The 21739-nt window shown below is 50.7% G+C and overlaps 1 protein-coding gene across 2 annotated transcripts in view; it reads right to left on the bottom strand.

Annotated features, from left to right (window-relative positions):
• The window catches only part of LOC146797200 (RIB43A-like with coiled-coils protein 2), a 122374-nt gene that overhangs the window by 35783 nt on the left and 64852 nt on the right, over positions 1 to 21739 (bottom strand). For both annotated transcript variants that reach the window (XM_085629915.1, XM_085629914.1), the window contains exon 8: positions 4052 to 4218. In XM_085629915.1, coding sequence (XP_085486041.1) covers positions 4052 to 4218 — 167 coding nt within the window. The remainder of the gene's footprint in view (positions 1 to 4051; positions 4219 to 21739) is intronic.

Raw genomic sequence — 21739 nt, 5'->3', positions numbered from 1 at the left:
CCCCTTCTCCGGTGGTGGTGGAGGACCATGTTGAGTATGAGGTCAGGGCCATTCTGGGCTCTCGTCGGACCAGAGGTAAGCTGTACTACCTGGTTGACTGGAAAGGGTACGGCCCGGATGAACGGTCTTGGGAACCTTTGTCCCATGTGCGCCATGCTCCCGTTCTAGTCCGTGCTTTCCATCTTAGTCACCCGTTGAGCCCTCGCCCTGTCTCCCCTGTTTGAGTCCTTGGGGTGTTGGGGTGGGGGTCTTGTTTTGGGGGGGGTGTACTGTCAGGTGCCCCGCAAACGCGCACACAGAAACACCGGGAGACTCACTTCCGGTTGGAGGGTGAGTCCCGGTCTAGTGGTTGCGGCGCACGAGAGGTCGGAGAAACACTTCCGGGGGAAACGCTTAAACTGCACGTTTCCCGCCGGCTCCGTGCTTCGGATTCAACCGAATCCCCCTGAGACGTGAACGCCGAGTTCCGAGTCGAGACGCGACTCCAGCAACCTGGTTCCAGTGCAGTTGGAGGCGTGTAAGTGTATCCTTCTCACCGCGCTGGAGCGCCCCCGCCGTAGAGGCTGCCTGAATCCCAGAGCGCAGGTGTGCTCATGGGATATTTGTTTCACGTTGTTGGATACCTTTTGTTCGTTTAGCGCAGAAGCGCTTAGGGAGCATTTAAGTCTACATAGCGCAGGAGCGCTTGAGGGATACTTTCGTTTGTTAGCGCAGGAGCGCTTGGGGGTTTTCTTCAATCCTACAACGCAGGAGCGTTGGTGGGATACTCTTGGTTTTTGCTTCATTCAGCGTGGGTGCGCTTAGGTGGTACTGAAGAGTCCATAGCGCAGGAGCGCTACTGTGACAAAGTATCCATTTCATTCTGGAACTGTGTTCTAGCACCTACGTTGCCATTGTTATAGCTTGCCCCCTTAGTTTGCCACTTTCTTGCGCAAGAACACCTTTGCGCATGGTTTGACTTTTCTTTTGACACACAGGCGCAGGAGCGCTTTACTTTGATTTTCGGAAGGAGTAGTGTCCAGGAACTCATCGCCAGGAGCAGCGCTGATTCTGGGTGCCCTGGTCCGAAGAAGCATCGGTGAGTCCCCGGAAAGACCTTCTTTCTGTGTGTGGGTTAGCGTGGGTGCTGTAGAACAGGGGTTGGGATTCCTTATTGATCTAGTCCTTCCTGTCTTCCATAGGGCCCCAGGATACTCCTACACCAAGCCGCTACGTCCTTTCTGGCTCCCTTCCCTGCGTCCATCTCATCCCCGTTGGTTCCTACTATTCACGAGGGTCAGGTGGGTACAGGGACGGGTGCTCTTGTCGTCTCTGCGGAATCACCTCGCAAGCAAAAGGTGAGTCTTGTGAGGTATACGACAGAATTCGTGTGTGTTCAAACCAGAGCACAGAGCAGCAAGAGGAAGGGTGAAAAAGTAGGTCTGGAGCTTGAAATAATGGCCCAACCAACCAAGAGAAAAGGTAAGAAGACTGGGGAACCAGCTTTTAGCTGTGGTGAGTGCAGTATGTAAAAAACGGTGTTGCGGGCGTGTAATACTAATAAGACTTCTAAAATCATGTAATAAAATAATAGAAGGGGTAAGAGGAGTGTGGAGAGAAGGGATCAAATCCTTTAGTGTGTTCCCGGCATAAGCCCAAAAATTCTGCATGGAAGGACAGTCACAAACTATATGAGGAAGATCACAATTAACTCAAGTACACCTCCAACATTTAGAGTGAGGTAGAAGTCCTGCTCTTTGTAATTTTAGAGGTGTCCAATGCCAATCGTGTAGGGTCTTAGAAAGGCAGAACTTCAAACGAGCCTCTCCGGTACCCTTATCTAGGGCTACTATCATGTCTGACCAGTCACCGTCTTCAATAATGATATGTAGACGGTCTTGCCATTTCTCTTGAAGAGCTTTAAGAAGTGGTTGGGATATAGGTGGTGAATCAAGACACCATACAGGCTTGATAATACCCTTTTATGTGGACCCCAAGTAAGAAAGTAGTCTAAGATGGGTGAAGAATTTAGAGACCAGGGAGAAGAACCAAGACATCATTTGAGACAGCACTGCAGTTGTAAGTAACGTGTGAGCTGATGCGGCGGGAGAGCAAACTCTTCACTAAGTAAATCAAAGGAGTTTAGTCCTCCATTTAGGATAAGTTGATCAATCGTGTGTATTTCTCTTGATTTCCAACTAGACCATTGGAGTGCACAACCACTTACACGAATACTTTCATTACCCCCAGAGTGGGGATTTAAGGTGTAATCGGTGGCTAACTCGGAGGATACGATGTGCACGTTGCCATTTTTGATAAGTAGCTTGCAATATTGGATGCGGGTGAGAGGAACGTGGAAGACGGAGTCCATAAAGGAAATCTAGACCATCACTTTGATTAAGTATAGAATGTTCTGCTGTGACCCACTGTGGAGGATCTGTTGCACCTGGAAGTAAGTAAACTAGCTGTGAAAGATGTAAAGCTAAAGAATAATGTTCTAAGGCTGGTAATCCCAAACCACCATTAGATCGACGAGCCAATAATTTAGAAGCTTTGTAGATCCCCAAACAAAAGATCGAATTCGGGCATCCACTCTTAATCTTGCAGTCTTAAAGTGGGATCTGTCAAAGGGTAGAACAGCCTTGCCAAGAACAGAACGTGTGGTATGTGCATTCGAAAGCATGAGAGAGATGTGTGCAATGTACTTTTTGGTCTCGAAGTGCAGTGTTATGAGCAGTGGTGCACAAATGTGCATTATGTTGTACATTGAGGGATGAAGTATGTGATGCTATAGGCAGTGGTGTACAAATGTGCATTGTGTTGTACATTGAGAGATTAAGTATGTGATGCTATAGGCAGTGGTGCACAAATGTGCATTGTGTTGTACATTGGGAAGTATGAAGTTCTTACTATTGGCTTTGACATGGCCCATGTCATCCTGAATTCTGAATCTGCCTTGCTTTAGCTTTTTTGCGTGCAAAGGCAGGCCCACAGAGTGCTTACGTTGTTTGGGTTAATCACGTTCAAGGTTGCTTTGTTTTTTGGAGAAGAGATTGTTGAATGTACCGTTGAAGGCTTTTGTAAACTTCGTTAAGATAAAGGCTGGAACATGTGAGAATGTAGAGGGAACATGGGAACTCCTTTTGCCCTGGAATGCTTGCATGGAAGCTGGCCAATTCCAGTAAGTTTCCTTGGCGCGGAAGGAAAGACTCTCGAACCTTCTAGTGTGTTTTGAGACTATAAAGCTGAGGGTTGATGACTTAGAAACTGGGATTGTTTGAGCCTGAACGATGGACGCATCTTCAGTGCAGGCATCTGGTTGCTGAGTCTCCTGGCTTCAGCTGTAAGTCCCCCAGTCTGGAGTGGGTCAGGATGAAGATTGCACCAGGTGAAGTGTTTGAGTTTTGATTGTTGCCATTGAGATGTGTGGCCAGTGGCTATGATCATTTGAGGTGTTTTCTTTGTGATGTGAGAGTGAGTCAGAGTGCACATCCAAAGTAATCATTTGATATATTTAGTGTATATATCTTTCTGATTACTTGCAGGACGTCCATTATTATCTGCTTGTGCATTTTATTATTATTATTCATGCATTAAGTGTTCCATTTGCCAAGTGTGTTATAATTGCTTGCATATAAATATACATTTAAATGTTGTTAATTTGACATCTAAGAAAGCCTTTCTGTTAGAGAGCATTGCATAAATAAAACCCCAAGCCTTATTTTAAAAAGAGAGTCTTTGATGTGTTTTAATTTATAAAGCGAAACCTCATTCTAGTTGTTGTTGTGTTATATGTCTCCTGCTTCGTCGTGTTTGAGCCATCGGGACGGAGTGGTATTTTGGGAGGGCGATGCAAGACAACGTTCAGGCTGGCATGTACCCAGGTGCATTAGGGGTACTCATTGAGAATTACTTTTTTGGTGAGATCACACTCAGGCTGGCAAATACCAGGTACGTTGGGCCTTCTCCTGGCTAGTTCCTTTGTTGGTGGGATCACATTCGGGCCCATTATGTACCCGGGTGTGTTGTCAGAAGTGAGATAGGTATATAGCATTCTCTCCGCAATACTCACTGTGCTTTCTGCTCCCGAGACAGCTGCTCGTTGTAAGAATCCAGACCTTTTCTGAGTTGTTTCCTGAGGCAACCTTCTTCCTGCTCCAGGACCATCCCTGCCCGGGCTACTAGGTTCCTCTGCTTTTCCCACTCTTCCTCCAGCTGGCGGGCTTGTTCCTTCGACCTCTGTCACATAGAGAAGAGACCAGGTGTCTATTGGGCTGGAAACTCATACTTTTCATATTTGTGTGCTAAAATTGTATTTTACTTTGATACTCTTTTCAGATCACCCATAGTACTAGAAACTCCCTATATGTCAAAACTGGGTTCGCCAGTACACTTAAACTTCAGGAAATCTTTTGACAAACACCTCTCAATGGAAGCAACTGGAGGAAAAATTGTATCGGAGCAATGATTACTACAAGCATTGCACTGTGCACTGTAACAATCACATCACTTGCTTAAAAGGCCAACTCTTTTTTCTATGGTTGCATGCTTCTTAACTGTCTTTAGAACCAAAGGTAGGTACAGGTGATGTGTATGTGTGAGACAGAGAGATGTGGCATGAGGCACAGAGGAATAGTTGCATAATGAAATGCGGGAACAGAGGTGCAAGAAGGTGACAGGAGCTGTTGAATGAGTTGCAGAGGGAGGGCTGCATAATGAGGCACAAGATGAAGAACAGAGAAAGGCAACAGAGAGCTGCAGCCATGTGACTGCTGGTCATATATACTATGTCCTGTGGGAGTGGGAAGAGGTGCGGTGGGGTAGTGGACATTTAAGCACATGATTTTGCATTGCTCTGTGAGTCATCGAAGCATGTAGGCTAAGTTCTGTTTCACTTAGTGGCTTTGTTTCAAAAAGACAGTTTTCTAAAATGTAACCCTGCTCTAAAATGTTCCCTAGGACCGATGCATTTCAATGGGTGAGACGATACAAAAGAATAGAAAATATGCACCAATTGACTAGAGGTTAAAATAAGAAGATTCTGTGATGGCTCTTCACAAATAATGGTAGCACAGTGACAGCAAGACGGGGTGCACTGTTTGTTCAGAATTGGTGAAGAGGGGCCTGGTGGGAGAGGAAGAGCGCCCCCCGGACACTCTGAATCACTGCGGATTGGCCTGGGGGAGAAGAAGAGGCCACATGCCTGCAGCACAAGGAGGTCCCCTGAGCGGCTGGCGAGGTAGCAGGGGGCCATACAGCAGCTAAGAGGATGGGAGTAACCAGCAGCTCTGATCTGCAGCTGGCAGGGGTTATGTTGGACTGACTTCAGATGCTCCTACAAGAAGGCTCTCACCGATAACCGCCAACAACCCAATGACAAACAGCTCTATCTGAAAGTCTCTTCTACTCCAGTCATCCAACGCCGCAAACACAGCCTGCACGTTAACCAGACCTGGATGTGCACCACCTGTCTGAAGCTCAGCCCCACCTCAACATAATTATTGGTATTTACCAAGAACAACAAGCAAAAGTTAGTCAAGCCTGATTCAATACCATCGACCTAGATGGTGATATTATGTGCACTGCTGAGGTCTGCCAAAGCTGCCTGTAACCAGACTTAAAAAAACTAAAATTAAAATAAACCACCGCTCAGCAGGATTCACACAACAGTAGTAACAGAAAAGCATTTTTAGCTATAGTAAATACAATTGTAATAACATTCTGGCTGCACTAGTGGTAAAATCTGTTCTTGTGAGTCCAGGATCTTTGGGTTCAAGTCCTTACTCTTTCAAAAATGTTCTTGGCCCTGCTGCCATTCAGACAAGAGAGGCTTTGCTCTCAGTGGCAGAGCTTCCAACAGGTAAAGGTAATGCAAAGCTGCTTGCTGTTCATGGTAAGAAGCCTCCCTGCAGTCCTCTGTTAGAAAGTCTTCTTGTGGCTCCTCCGTATGCGAGGCATGTTGAGAAGTCTGACTGCACCCGCCCTCCATGTCCCATCCACGCGAAGAAGTCTGAATCCATCTCCTCCGTTTGTATTAATTGGTAAGAAGCCTTTTTTTTTTTTACAGAGTTTTATTTAGCGCAAACTTGACCCGAAGGTTTCAGGTATTGGAGCGCTTTACACAAGCACCAGTTGCGTTACATGAGGACACATTCATTTTTTTGTTAGGCATGGGGAGATTAAGTGATTTGCCCAGAATCCCAGGATGTTGCGTGTCCTTGCAGAGACTCAAACCCGGTTCCCCAGTTTGGAGGTCGACCGCCCTAGCCGTTATGTCACATCCTCTCCCCATGTTAAGAAGAAAGTTTGGTGCTCCTCTGTTCACCATTCACGTTAAGAGGCCTGACTGTGACTCCTCTGTTTGCCATCCATGGTAAGAGGCCTGTCTGCAGCTTCTCCGCTCACCATCCATGGTAGGAAGCCTGACTGTGACTCCTCTGTTTGCCATCCATGGTATGATGCCTGTCTGCAGCTTCTCCGCTCACCATCCATGGTAGGAAGCCTGACTGTGACTCCTCTGTTTGCCATCCATGGTATGATGCCTGTCTGCAGCTTCTCCGCTCACCATCCATGGTAGGAAGCCTGACTGTGACTCCTCTGTTTGCCATCCATGGTAGGAAGCCTGTCTGCAGCTTCTCCGCTCACCATCCATGGTAGGAAGCCTGACTGTGACTCCTCTGTTTGCCATCCATGGTAAGAGGCCTGTCTGCAGCTTCTCCGCTCACCATCCATGGTAGGAAGCCTGACTGTGACTCCTCTGTTCACCATCCATGGTAGGAAGCCTGACTGTGACTCCTCTGTTTGCCATCCATGGTAAGAGGCCTGACTGCAGCTTCTCCGCTCACCATCCATGGTAGGAAGCCTGACTGTGACTCCTCTGTTTGCCATCCATGGTAGGAAGCCTGACTGCAGCTTCTCCGCTCACCATCCATGGTAGGAAGCCTGACTGTGACTCCTCTGTTTGCCATCCATGGTAGGAAGCCTGACTGCAGCTTCTCCGCTCACCATCCATGGTAGGAAGCCTGACTGTGACTCCTCTGTTTGCCATCCATGGTATGATGCCTGTCTGCAGCTTCTCCGCTCACCATCCATGGTAGGAAGCCTGACTGTGACTCCTCTGTTTGCCATCCATGGTAAGAGGCCTGTCTGCAGCTTCTCCGCTCACCATCTATGGTAGGAAGCCTGTCTGTGACTCCTCTGTTTGCCATCCATGGTAAGAGGCCTGTCTGCAGCTTCTCCGCTCACCATCTATGGTAGGAAGCCTGTCTGTGACTCCTCTGTTTGCCATCCATGGTATGATGCCTGTCTGCAGCTTCTCCGCTCACCATCCATGGTAGGAAGCCTGACTGTGACTCCTCTGTTTGCCATCCATGGTATGATGCCTGTCTGCAGCTTCTCCGCTCACCATCCATGGTAGGAAGCCTGACTGTGACTCCTCTGTTTGCTATCCATGGTATGATGCCTGTCTGCAGCTTCTCCGCTCACCATCCATGGTAGGAAGCCTGTCTGTGACTCCTCTGTTTGCCATCCATGGTAGGAAGCCTGTCTGCAGCTTCTCCGCTCACCATCCATGGTAGGAAGCCTGACTATGACTCCTCTGTTTGCCATCCATGGTATGATGCCTGTCTGCAGCTTCTCCGCTCACCATCCATGGTAGGAAGCCTGACTGTGACTCCTCTGTTTGCCATCCATGGTATGATGCCTGTCTGGAGCTTCTCCGCTCACCATCCATGGTAGGAAGCCTGACTGTGACTCCTCTGTTTGCCATCCATGGTATGATGCCTGTCTGGAGCTTCTCCGCTCACCATCCATGGTAGGAAGCCTGACTGTGACTCCTCTGTTTGCCATCCATGGTATGATGCCTGTCTGCAGCTTCTCCGCTCACCATCCATGGTAGGAAGCCTGACTGTGACTCCTCTGTTTGCCATCCATGGTATGATGCCTGTCTGCAGCTTCTCCGCTCACCATCCATGGTAGGAAGCCTGACTGTGACTCCTCTGTTTGCCATCCATGGTAAGAGGCCTGTCTGCAGCTTCTCCGCTCACCATCCATGGTAGGAAGCCTGTCTGTGACTCCTCTGTTTGCCATCCATGGTAAGAGGCCTGTCTGCAGCTTCTCCGCTCACCATCTATGGTAGGAAGCCTGTCTGTGACTCCTCTGTTTGCCATCCATGGTATGATGCCTGTCTGCAGCTTCTCCGCTCACCATCCATGGTAGGAAGCCTGACTGTGACTCCTCTGTTTGCCATCCATGGTATGATGCCTGTCTGCAGCTTCTCCGCTCACCATCCATGGTAGGAAGCCTGACTGTGACTCCTCTGTTTGCTATCCATGGTATGATGCCTGTCTGCAGCTTCTCCGCTCACCATCCATGGTAGGAAGCCTGTCTGTGACTCCTCTGTTTGCCATCCATGGTAGGAAGCCTGTCTGCAGCTTCTCCGCTCACCATCCATGGTAGGAAGCCTGACTATGACTCCTCTGTTTGCCATCCATGGCATGATGCCTGTCTGCAGCTTCTCCGCTCACCATCCATGGTAGGAAGCCTGACTGTGACTCCTCTGTTTGCCATCCATGGTATGATGCCTGTCTGGAGCTTCTCCGCTCACCATCCATGGTAGGAAGCCTGACTGTGACTCCTCTGTTTGCCATCCATGGTATGATGCCTGTCTGGAGCTTCTCCGCTCACCATCCATGGTAGGAAGCCTGACTGTGACTCCTCTGTTTGCCATCCATGGTATGATGCCTGTCTGCAGCTTCTCCGCTCACCATCCATGGTAGGAAGCCTGACTGTGACTCCTCTGTTTGCCATCCATGGTATGATGCCTGTCTGCAGCTTCTCCGCTCACCATCCATGGTAGGAAGCCTGACTGTGACTCCTCTGTTTGCCATCCATGGTATGATGCCTGTCTGCAGCTTCTCCGCTCACCATCCATGGTAGGAAGCCTGTCTGTGACTCTTCTGTTTGCCATCCATGGTATGATGCCTGTCTGCAGCTTCTCCGCTCACCATCCATGGTAGGAAGCCTGACTGTGACTCCTCTGTTTGCCATCCATGGTAGGAAGCCTGTCTGCAGCTTCTCCGCTCACCATCCATGGTAGGAAGCCTGACTATGACTCCTCTGTTTGCCATCCATGGTATGATGCCTGTCTGCAGCTTCTCCGCTCACCATCCATGGTAGGAAGCCTGACTGTGACTCCTCTGTTTGCCATCCATGGTAGGAAGCCTGACTGTGACTCCTCTGTTTGCCATCCATGGTATGATGCCTGTCTGCAGCTTCTCCGTTCACCATCCATGGTAAGAAGCCTGACTGTGACTCCTCTGTTTGCCATCCATGGTATTATGACGGTCTGCAGCATCTCCGCTCACCATCCATGGTAGGAAGCCTGTCTGTGACTCCTCTGTTTGCCATCCATGGTATGATGCCTGTCTGCAGCTTCTCCGCTCACCATCCATGGTAGGAAGCCTGACTGTGACTCCTCTGTTTGCCATCCATGGTAAGAGGCCTGTCTGCAGCTTCTCCGCTCACCATCTATGGTAGGAAGCCTGTCTGTGACTCCTCTGTTTGCCATCCATGGTATGATGCCTGTCTGCAGCTTCTCCGCTCACCATCCATGGTAGGAAGCCTGACTGTGACTCCTCTGTTTGCCATCCATGGTAAGATGCCTGTCTGCAGCTTCTCCGCTCACCATCCATGGTAGGAAGCCTGACTTTGACTCCTCTGTTTGCCATCCATGGTATGATGCCTGTCTGCAGCTTCTCCGCTCACCATCCATGGTAGGAAGCCTGACTGTGACTCCTCTGTTTGCCATCCATGGTAAGATGCCTGTCTGCAGCTTCTCCGCTCACCATCCATGGTAGGAAGCCTGACTGTGACTCCTCTGTTTGCCATCCATGGTATGATGCCTGTCTGCAGCTTCTCCGCTCACCATCCATGGTAGGAAGCCTGACTGTGACTCCTCTGTTTGCCAGCCATGGTATGATGCCTGTCTGCAGCTTCTCCGCTCACCATCCATGGTAGGAAGCCTGTCTGTGACTCCTCTGTTTGCCATCCATGGTAAGATGCCTGTCTGCAGCTTCTCCGCTCACCATCCATGGTAGGAAGCCTGACTGTGACTCCTCTGTTTGCCATCCTTGGTAAGATGCCTGTCTGCAGCTTCTCCGCTCACCATCCATGGTAGGAAGCCTGACTGTGACTCCTCTGTTTGCCAGCCATGGTATGATGCCTGTCTGCAGCTTTTCCACTCACCATCCATGGTAGGAAGCCTGTCTGTGACTCCTCTGTTTGCCATCCATGGTATGATGCCTGTCTGCAGCTTCTCCGCTCACCATCCATGGTAGGAAGCCTGACTGTGACTCCTCTGTTTGCCATCCATGGTATGATGCCTGTCTGCAGCTTTTCCGCTCACCATCCATGGTAGGAAGCCTGTCTGTGACTCTTCTGTTTGCCATCCATGGTAAGATGCCTGTCTACAGCTTCTCCGCTCACCATCCATGGTAGGAAGCCTGACTGTGACTCCTCTGTTTGCCATCCATGGTATGATGCCTGTCTGCAGCTTCTCCGCTCACCATCCATGGTAGGAAGCCTGACTGTGACTCCTCTGTTTGCCATCCATGGTAAGATGCCTGTCTGCAGCTTCTCCGCTCACCATCCATGGTAGGAAGCCTGTCTGTGACTCTTCTGTTTGCCATCCATGGTAAGATGCCTGTCTACAGCTTCTCCGCTCACCATCCATGGTAGGAAGCCTGACTGTGACTCCTCTGTTTGCCATCCATGGTATGATGCCTGTCTGCAGCTTCTCCGCTCACCATCCATGGTAGGAAGCCTGACTGTGACTCCTCTGTTTGCCATCCATGGTATGATGCCTGTCTGGAGCTTCTCCGCTCACCATCCATGGTAGGAAGCCTGACTGTGACTCCTCTGTTTGCCATCCATGGTATGATGCCTGTCTGGAGCTTCTCCGCTCACCATCCATGGTAGGAAGCCTGACTGTGACTCCTCTGTTTGCCATCCATGGTATGATGCCTGTCTGCAGCTTCTCCGCTCACCATCCATGGTAGGAAGCCTGACTGTGACTCCTCTGTTTGCCATCCATGGTATGATGCCTGTCTGCAGCTTCTCCGCTCACCATCCATGGTAGGAAGCCTGACTGTGACTCCTCTGTTTGCCATCCATGGTATGATGCCTGTCTGCAGCTTCTCCGCTCACCATCCATGGTAGGAAGCCTGTCTGTGACTCCTCTGTTTGCCATCCATGGTATGATGCCTGTCTGCAGCTTCTCCGCTCACCATCCATGGTAGGAAGCCTGACTGTGACTCCTCTGTTTGCCATCCATGGTAAGATGCCTGTCTGCAGCTTCTCCGCTCACCATCCATGGTAGGAAGCCTGACTGTGACTCTTCTGTTTGCCATCCATGGTATGATGCCTGTCTGCAGCTTCTCCGCTCACCATCCATGGTAGGAAGCCTGACTGTGACTCCTCTGTTTGCCATCCATGGTATGATGCCTGTCTGCAGCTTCTCCGCTCACCATCCATGGTAGGAAGCCTGACTGTGACTCCTCTGTTTGCCATCCATGGTAAGAGGCCTGTCTGCAGCTTCTCCGCTCACCATCCATGGTAGGAAGCCTGACTGTGACTCCTCTGTTTGCCATCCATGGTATGATGCCTGTCTGCAGCTTCTCCGCTCACCATCCATGGTAGGAAGCCTGACTGTGACTCCTCTGTTTGCCATCCATGGTAAGAGGCCTGTCTGCAGCTTCTCCGCTCACCATCCATGGTAGGAAGCCTGTCTGTGACTCTTCTGTTTGCCATCCATGGTATGATTCCTGTCTGGAGCTTCTCCGCTCACCATCCATGGTAGGAAGCCTGACTGTGACTCCTCTGTTTGCCATCCATGGTAAGAGGCCTGTCTGCAGCTTCTCCGCTCACCATCCATGGTAGGAAGCCTGACTGTGACTCCTCTGTTTGCCATCCATGGTAAGAGGCCTGTCTGCAGCTTCTCCGCTCACCATCTATGGTAGGAAGCCTGTCTGTGACTCCTCTGTTTGCCATCCATGGTAAGAGGCCTGTCTGCAGCTTCTCCGCTCACCATCTATGGTAGGAAGCCTGTCTGTGACTCCTCTGTTTGCCATCCATGGTATGATGCCTGTCTGCAGCTTCTCCGCTCACCATCCATGGTAGGAAGCCTGACTGTGACTCCTCTGTTTGCCATCCATGGTAAGAGGCCTGTCTGCAGCTTCTCCGCTCACCATCCATGGTAGGAAGCCTGACTGTGACTCCTCTGTTTGCCATCCATGGTAAGAGGCCTGTCTGCAGCTTCTCCGCTCACCATCTATGGTAGGAAGCCTGTCTGTGACTCCTCTGTTTGCCATCCATGGTAAGAGGCCTGTCTGCAGCTTCTCCGCTCACCATCTATGGTAGGAAGCCTGTCTGTGACTCCTCTGTTTGCCATCCATGGTATGATGCCTGTCTGCAGCTTCTCCGCTCACCATCCATGGTAGGAAGCCTGACTGTGACTCCTCTGTTTGCCATCCATGGTATGATGCCTGTCTGCAGCTTCTCCGCTCACCATCCATGGTAGGAAGCCTGACTGTGACTCCTCTGTTTGCTATCCATGGTATGATGCCTGTCTGCAGCTTCTCCGCTCACCATCCATGGTAGGAAGCCTGTCTGTGACTCCTCTGTTTGCCATCCATGGTAGGAAGCCTGTCTGCAGCTTCTCCGCTCACCATCCATGGTAGGAAGCCTGACTATGACTCCTCTGTTTGCCATCCATGGTATGATGCCTGTCTGCAGCTTCTCCGCTCACCATCCATGGTAGGAAGCCTGACTGTGACTCCTCTGTTTGCCATCCATGGTATGATGCCTGTCTGGAGCTTCTCCGCTCACCATCCATGGTAGGAAGCCTGACTGTGACTCCTCTGTTTGCCATCCATGGTATGATGCCTGTCTGGAGCTTCTCCGCTCACCATCCATGGTAGGAAGCCTGACTGTGACTCCTCTGTTTGCCATCCATGGTATGATGCCTGTCTGCAGCTTCTCCGCTCACCATCCATGGTAGGAAGCCTGACTGTGACTCCTCTGTTTGCCATCCATGGTATGATGCCTGTCTGCAGCTTCTCCGCTCACCATCCATGGTAGGAAGCCTGACTGTGACTCCTCTGTTTGCCATCCATGGTAAGAGGCCTGTCTGCAGCTTCTCCGCTCACCATCCATGGTAGGAAGCCTGTCTGTGACTCCTCTGTTTGCCATCCATGGTAAGAGGCCTGTCTGCAGCTTCTCCGCTCACCATCTATGGTAGGAAGCCTGTCTGTGACTCCTCTGTTTGCCATCCATGGTATGATGCCTGTCTGCAGCTTCTCCGCTCACCATCCATGGTAGGAAGCCTGACTGTGACTCCTCTGTTTGCCATCCATGGTATGATGCCTGTCTGCAGCTTCTCCGCTCACCATCCATGGTAGGAAGCCTGACTGTGACTCCTCTGTTTGCTATCCATGGTATGATGCCTGTCTGCAGCTTCTCCGCTCACCATCCATGGTAGGAAGCCTGTCTGTGACTCCTCTGTTTGCCATCCATGGTAGGAAGCCTGTCTGCAGCTTCTCCGCTCACCATCCATGGTAGGAAGCCTGACTATGACTCCTCTGTTTGCCATCCATGGCATGATGCCTGTCTGCAGCTTCTCCGCTCACCATCCATGGTAGGAAGCCTGACTGTGACTCCTCTGTTTGCCATCCATGGTATGATGCCTGTCTGGAGCTTCTCCGCTCACCATCCATGGTAGGAAGCCTGACTGTGACTCCTCTGTTTGCCATCCATGGTATGATGCCTGTCTGGAGCTTCTCCGCTCACCATCCATGGTAGGAAGCCTGACTGTGACTCCTCTGTTTGCCATCCATGGTATGATGCCTGTCTGCAGCTTCTCCGCTCACCATCCATGGTAGGAAGCCTGACTGTGACTCCTCTGTTTGCCATCCATGGTATGATGCCTGTCTGCAGCTTCTCCGCTCACCATCCATGGTAGGAAGCCTGACTGTGACTCCTCTGTTTGCCATCCATGGTATGATGCCTGTCTGCAGCTTCTCCGCTCACCATCCATGGTAGGAAGCCTGTCTGTGACTCTTCTGTTTGCCATCCATGGTATGATGCCTGTCTGCAGCTTCTCCGCTCACCATCCATGGTAGGAAGCCTGACTGTGACTCCTCTGTTTGCCATCCATGGTAGGAAGCCTGTCTGCAGCTTCTCCGCTCACCATCCATGGTAGGAAGCCTGACTATGACTCCTCTGTTTGCCATCCATGGTATGATGCCTGTCTGCAGCTTCTCCGCTCACCATCCATGGTAGGAAGCCTGACTGTGACTCCTCTGTTTGCCATCCATGGTAGGAAGCCTGACTGTGACTCCTCTGTTTGCCATCCATGGTATGATGCCTGTCTGCAGCTTCTCCGTTCACCATCCATGGTAAGAAGCCTGACTGTGACTCCTCTGTTTGCCATCCATGGTATTATGACGGTCTGCAGCATCTCCGCTCACCATCCATGGTAGGAAGCCTGTCTGTGACTCCTCTGTTTGCCATCCATGGTATGATGCCTGTCTGCAGCTTCTCCGCTCACCATCCATGGTAGGAAGCCTGACTGTGACTCCTCTGTTTGCCATCCATGGTAAGAGGCCTGTCTGCAGCTTCTCCGCTCACCATCTATGGTAGGAAGCCTGTCTGTGACTCCTCTGTTTGCCATCCATGGTATGATGCCTGTCTGCAGCTTCTCCGCTCACCATCCATGGTAGGAAGCCTGACTGTGACTCCTCTGTTTGCCATCCATGGTAAGATGCCTGTCTGCAGCTTCTCCGCTCACCATCCATGGTAGGAAGCCTGACTGTGACTCCTCTGTTTGCCATCCATGGTATGATGCCTGTCTGCAGCTTCTCCGCTCACCATCCATGGTAGGAAGCCTGACTGTGACTCCTCTGTTTGCCATCCATGGTAAGATGCCTGTCTGCAGCTTCTCCGCTCACCATCCATGGTAGGAAGCCTGACTGTGACTCCTCTGTTTGCCATCCATGGTATGATGCCTGTCTGCAGCTTCTCCGCTCACCATCCATGGTAGGAAGCCTGACTGTGACTCCTCTGTTTGCCAGCCATGGTATGATGCCTGTCTGCAGCTTCTCCGCTCACCATCCATGGTAGGAAGCCTGTCTGTGACTCCTCTGTTTGCCATCCATGGTAAGATGCCTGTCTGCAGCTTCTCCGCTCACCATCCATGGTAGGAAGCCTGACTGTGACTCCTCTGTTTGCCATCCTTGGTAAGATGCCTGTCTGCAGCTTCTCCGCTCACCATCCATGGTAGGAAGCCTGACTGTGACTCCTCTGTTTGCCAGCCATGGTATGATGCCTGTCTGCAGCTTTTCCACTCACCATCCATGGTAGGAAGCCTGTCTGTGACTCCTCTGTTTGCCATCCATGGTATGATGCCTGTCTGCAGCTTCTCCGCTCACCATCCATGGTAGGAAGCCTGACTGTGACTCCTCTGTTTGCCATCCATGGTATGATGCCTGTCTGCAGCTTTTCCGCTCACCATCCATGGTAGGAAGCCTGTCTGTGACTCTTCTGTTTGCCATCCATGGTAAGATGCCTGTCTACAGCTTCTCCGCTCACCATCCATGGTAGGAAGCCTGACTGTGACTCCTCTGTTTGCCATCCATGGTATGATGCCTGTCTGCAGCTTCTCCGCTCACCATCCATGGTAGGAAGCCTGACTGTGACTCCTCTGTTTGCCATCCATGGTAAGATGCCTGTCTGCAGCTTCTCCGCTCACCATCCATGGTAGGAAGCCTGTCTGTGACTCTTCTGTTTGCCATCCATGGTAAGATGCCTGTCTACAGCTTCTCCGCTCACCATCCATGGTAGGAAGCCTGACTGTGACTCCTCTGTTTGCCATCCATGGTATGATGCCTGTCTGCAGCTTCTCCGCTCACCATCCATGGTAGGAAGCCTGACTGTGACTCCTCTGTTTGCCATCCATGGTATGATGCCTGTCTGGAGCTTCTCCGCTCACCATCCATGGTAGGAAGCCTGACTGTGACTCCTCTGTTTGCCATCCATGGTATGATGCCTGTCTGGAGCTTCTCCGCTCACCATCCATGGTAGGAAGCCTGACTGTGACTCCTCTGTTTGCCATCCATGGTATGATGCCTGTCTGCAGCTTCTCCGCTCACCATCCATGGTAGGAAGCCTGACTGTGACTCCTCTGTTTGCCATCCATGGTATGATGCCTGTCTGCAGCTTCTCCGCTCACCATCCATGGTAGGAAGCCTGACTGTGACTCCTCTGTTTGCCATCCATGGTATGATGCCTGTCTGCAGCTTCTCCGCTCACCATCCATGGTAGGAAGCCTGTCTGTGACTCCTCTGTTTGCCATCCATGGTATGATGCCTGTCTGCAGCTTCTCCGCTCACCATCCATGGTAGGAAGCCTGACTGTGACTCCTCTGTTTGCCATCCATGGTAAGATGCCTGTCTGCAGCTTCTCCGCTCACCATCCATGGTAGGAAGCCTGACTGTGACTCTTCTGTTTGCCATCCATGGTATGATGCCTGTCTGCAGCTTCTCCGCTCACCATCCATGGTAGGAAGCCTGACTGTGACTCCTCTGTTTGCCATCCATGGTATGATGCCTGTCTGCAGCTTCTCCGCTCACCATCCATGGTAGGAAGCCTGACTGTGACTCCTCTGTTTGCCATCCATGGTAAGAGGCCTGTCTGCAGCTTCTCCGCTCACCATCCATGGTAGGAAGCCTGACTGTGACTCCTCTGTTTGCCATCCATGGTATGATGCCTGTCTGCAGCTTCTCCGCTCACCATCCATGGTAGGAAGCCTGACTGTGACTCCTCTGTTTGCCATCCATGGTAAGAGGCCTGTCTGCAGCTTCTCCGCTCACCATCCATGGTAGGAAGCCTGTCTGTGACTCTTCTGTTTGCCATCCATGGTATGATTCCTGTCTGGAGCTTCTCCGCTCACCATCCATGGTAGGAAGCCTGACTGTGACTCCTCTGTTTGCCATCCATGGTAAGAGGCCTGTCTGCAGCTTCTCCGCTCACCATCCATGGTAGGAAGCCTGACTGTGACTCCTCTGTTTGCCATCCATGGTAAGAGGCCTGTCTGCAGCTTCTCCGCTCACCATCCATGGTAGGACGCCTGACTGTGACTCCTCTGTTTGCCATCCATGGTATGATGCCTGTCTGGAGCTTCTCTGCTCACCATCCATGGTAGGAAGCCTGACTGTGACTCCTCTGTTTGCCATCCATGGTATGATGCCTGTCTGGAGCTTCTCCGCTCACCATCCATGGTAGGAAGCCTGACTGTGACTCCTCTGTTTGCCATCCATGGTAAGAGGCCTGTCTGCAGCTTCTCCGCTCACCATCCATGGTAGGAAGCCTGTCTGTGACTCCTCTGTTTGCCATCCATGGTATGATGCCTGTCTGCAGCTTCTCCGCTCACCATCCATGGTAGGAAGCCTGACTGTGACTCCTCTGTTTGCCATCCATGGTAAGAGGCCTGTCTGCAGCTTCTCCGCTCACCATCCATGGTAGGAAGCCTGTCTGTGACTCCTCTGTTTGCCATCCATGGTATGATGCCTGTCTGCAGCTTCTCCGCTCACCATCCATGGTAGGAAGCCTGTCTGTGACTCCTCTGTTTGCCATCCATGGTATGATGCCTGTCTGCAGCTTCTCCGCTCACCATCCATGGTAGGAAGCCTGTCTGTGACTCCTCTGTTTGCCATCCATGGTATGATGCCTGTCTGCAGCTTCTCCGCTCACCATCCATGGTAGGAAGCCTGTCTGTGACTCCTCTGTTTGCCATCCATGGTATGATGCCTGTCTGCAGCTTCTCCGCTCACCATCCATGGTAGGAAGCCTGTCTGTGACTCCTCTGTTTGCCATCCATGGTATGATGCCTGTCTGCAGCTTCTCCGCTCACCATCCATGGTAGGAAGCCTGTCTGTGACTCCTCTGTTTGCCATCCATGGTATGATGCCTGTCTGCAGCTTCTCCGCTCACCATCCATGGTAGGAAGCCTGACTGTGACTCCTCTGTTTGCCATCCATGGTAAGAGGCCTGTCTGCAGCTTCTCCGCTCACCATCCATGGTAGGAAGCCTGTCTGTGACTCCTCTGTTTGCCATCCATGGTATGATGCCTGTCTGCAGCTTCTCCGCTCACCATCCATGGTAGGAAGCCTGACTGTGACTCCTCTGTTTGCCATCCATGGTAAGAGGCCTGTCTGCAGCTTCTCCGCTCACCATCCATGGTAGGAAGCCTGTCTGTGACTCCTCTGTTTGCCATCCATGGTATGATGCCTGTCTGCAGCTTCTCCGCTCACCATCCATGGTAGGAAGCCTGTCTGTGACTCCTCTGTTTGCCATCCATGGTATGATGCCTGTCTGCAGCTTCTCCGCTCACCATCCATGGTAGGAAGCCTGTCTGTGACTCCTCTGTTTGCCATCCATGGTATGATGCCTGTCTGCAGCTTCTCCGCTCACCATCCATGGTAGGAAGCCTGTCTGTGACTCCTCTGTTTGCCATCCATGGTATGATGCCTGTCTGCAGCTTCTCCGCTCACCATCCATGGTAGGAAGCCTGTCTGTGACTCCTCTGTTTGCCATCCATGGTATGATGCCTGTCTGCAGCTTCTCCGCTCACCATCCATGGTAGGAAGCCTGTCTGTGACTCCTCTGTTTGCCATCCATGGTAAGAGGCCTGTCTGCAGCTTCTCCGCTCACCATCCATGGTAGGAAGCCTGTCTGTGACTCCTCTGTTTGCCATCCATGGTATGATGCCTGTCTGCAGCTTCTCCGCTCACCATCCATGGTAGGAAGCCTGTCTGTGACTCCTCTGTTTGCCATCCATGGTATGATGCCTGTCTGCAGCTTCTCCGCTCACCATCCATGGTAGGAAGCCTGACTGTGACTCCTCTGTTTGCCATCCATGGTAAGAGGCCTGTCTGCAGCTTCTCCGCTCACCATCCATGGTAGGAAGCCTGTCTGTGACTCCTCTGTTTGCCATCCATGGTATGATGCCTGTCTGCAGCTTCTCCGCTCACCATCCATGGTAGGAAGCCTGACTGTGACTCCTCTGTTTGCCATCCATGGTAAGAGGCCTGTCTGCAGCTTCTCCGCTCACCATCCATGGTAGGAAGCCTGTCTGTGACTCCTCTGTTTGCCATCCATGGTATGATGCCTGTCTGCAGCTTCTCCGCTCACCATCCATGGTAGGAAGCCTGTCTGTGACTCCTCTGTTTGCCATCCATGGTATGATGCCTGTCTGCAGCTTCTCCGCTCACCATCCATGGTAGGAAGCCTGTCTGTGACTCCTCTGTTTGCCATCCATGGTATGATGCCTGTCTGCAGCTTCTCCGCTCACCATCCATGGTAGGAAGCCTGTCTGTGACTCCTCTGTTTGCCATCCATGGTATGATGCCTGTCTGCAGCTTCTCCGCTCACCATCCATGGTAGGAAGCCTGTCTGTGACTCCTCTGTTTGCCATCCATGGTATGATGCCTGTCTGCAGCTTCTCCGCTCACCATCCATGGTAGGAAGCCTGTCTGTGACTCCTCTGTTTGCCATCCATGGTAAGAGGCCTGTCTGCAGCTTCTCCGCTCACCATCCATGGTAGGAAGCCTGACTGTGACTCCTCTGTTTGCCATCCATGGTAAGAGGCCTGTCTGCAGCTTCTCCGCTCACCATCCATGGTAGGAAGCCTGACTGTGACTCCTCTGTTTGCCATCCATGGTATGATGCCTGTCTGCAGCTTCTCCGCTCACCATCCATGGTAGGAAGCCTGTCTGTGACTCCTCTGTTTGCCATCCATGGTATGATGCCTGTCTGCAGCTTTTCCGCTCACCATCCATGGTAGGAAGTTTGTCTGTGACTCTTCTGTTTGCTATTCATGTCTAGGAGTCTTTTCTTCAGCACTGAATATTAGTTTGCTGCATCTCTGTTGATAGTGTTACAGTGTAGACAAAGGTCAAAATCCAAAAAGTATTTCATCATAAAAGTGTCCTTTATCAGAAATCAAATATGCATCTTAACATCTACAAAAAAATAAATTGACACCACAGGTTTTGTAAAAGCGCTTCTTCTGGGCAATTCAATTTATCAATAATTGCAAATATGATAGCGTTTGTGAATAAATTCATTTATCATCATAAAAAAGAAGAAGAAATGGAAAATAGTCCACATCAATTTGAATTCAACACATAATGGCTGCCTCATTCATAATTCATTAATGGCTCCCATTCATCCATAAGTGTCAATACATGTTAGTTCTCACCAACCGTAACGGCAGAAGTCACGGCCATTACAAAGGCCGTCTTCCAGGAAATGTGCTGAAGGTAGCCTCATGAATAGGCTCAAATGGGGGGCACGTTTACTCTGACAAAACTGCATTCAATTCTCAGGGATAGAAATGTCTCCTTAAAGGAATATGAACCTTCCTGATGCCTTCTACAAAGTCTTTGAAAAAAAGAATTTAAAAAAAGAGCTTTGTGAAGATTTTTTCTACATGCTGCAAAGACTGTTAAATGTGCCTTTAGTGAAGAAAACTGCAGTCCAGACCACGCCAAATCAAGGCGATCGGATCGATGCTCTTCTCAAGGTAACAGATTCAAAACCTCTTTCCTGTAAAGAATTACGATGCTCTCGTGGAAGAACGTCTCATTTCTCTCAGGATGTTCATGCAGTCTTCCAGATTGTAAGGCCTCTGAAGCCAGGCAGTCAAACTCAAAGATGCAATTTTGGCTGGCTGGAACTGGCCCCTGAACTTAAATAGGAGATCTGGCCTGCATGGCAGCTTTTCAGGTAGCTGTTCCGCTACGTGCAGAAGGTTGATGTACCATGACTGCTGTGGCCACTCCGGAGCACTGATGGGATCAGAGCAAATGCACATGCAAACATCTTTAACCGACTGATCACTAAGGCATTCCCCAGCATCCCTGATTGGAAGATCCCAAGTGCATAATTGGGACATTTCTTGTCTTCATTTGCGAACAAATTGGGCTGGAAAGCCCTATTCACAAATGATGCATGTTTAGCACCCAATTATGATTCTCTTGGATTGTCCTACTGAATCATCTTCTGCATTCTGGACACCAGGTAGGTGAACTTCTGCGATGCACAAGGTCCTTGCGGACTGCCACGTCCCACATTTGTGGGCTTCTTGAGATAGAGCTCTGGATCTTATGCTCGCCGCTTGCTGGGGAGATAGTTTATTGATGTATTCTCAACACACAGGGAAGATGCTCTGAAGCTTAGTACTAAGAGCCTGAGGGCTAGATAGACTGCCTCAGCCCTAGAAGGTTGACGTGGTAAGTTGTCCCTTTTATTCTACCATGCTCCTTGGACCGACTGACCATCCATGGGGGCTCCCAACCCAACAATGAGGCATCAGTCACAATGGTCTGAGATGGAGTGTTTGGTTGGAAGGGGAAACCTTTCAGGAGACTGGTTGATTGGCACCACCAAGTTAGGAAGTAACTGCAGTCCTTGAGAAGGGTAACTTGTCCTCCCAACTGCACTTGTCGTCCAGCCACTGGTCAATGTTCTCATTTGCTGATGGGCATATACAATTAAAAAAAGATGCAGGACACCATTGAGCCCAGAAGGGAAGGCATCTGACAGGCTTTGGGGTGTTTTATTCTTAAAGGTTTTTGACATTTCAGACAGATAGAACATCACCTCTCCTCTGAAGGACACACTTTTGCTGATAACATGTCTGACC

Source organism: Triturus cristatus, chromosome 10 (genome assembly GCF_964204655.1).
Source record: "Triturus cristatus chromosome 10, aTriCri1.1, whole genome shotgun sequence".
Lineage (NCBI taxonomy): Eukaryota > Metazoa > Chordata > Amphibia > Caudata > Salamandridae > Triturus > Triturus cristatus.
The sequence above is the reverse complement of the archived record's forward strand: the minus strand, read 5'-3'. Positions and strand labels throughout refer to the sequence as shown.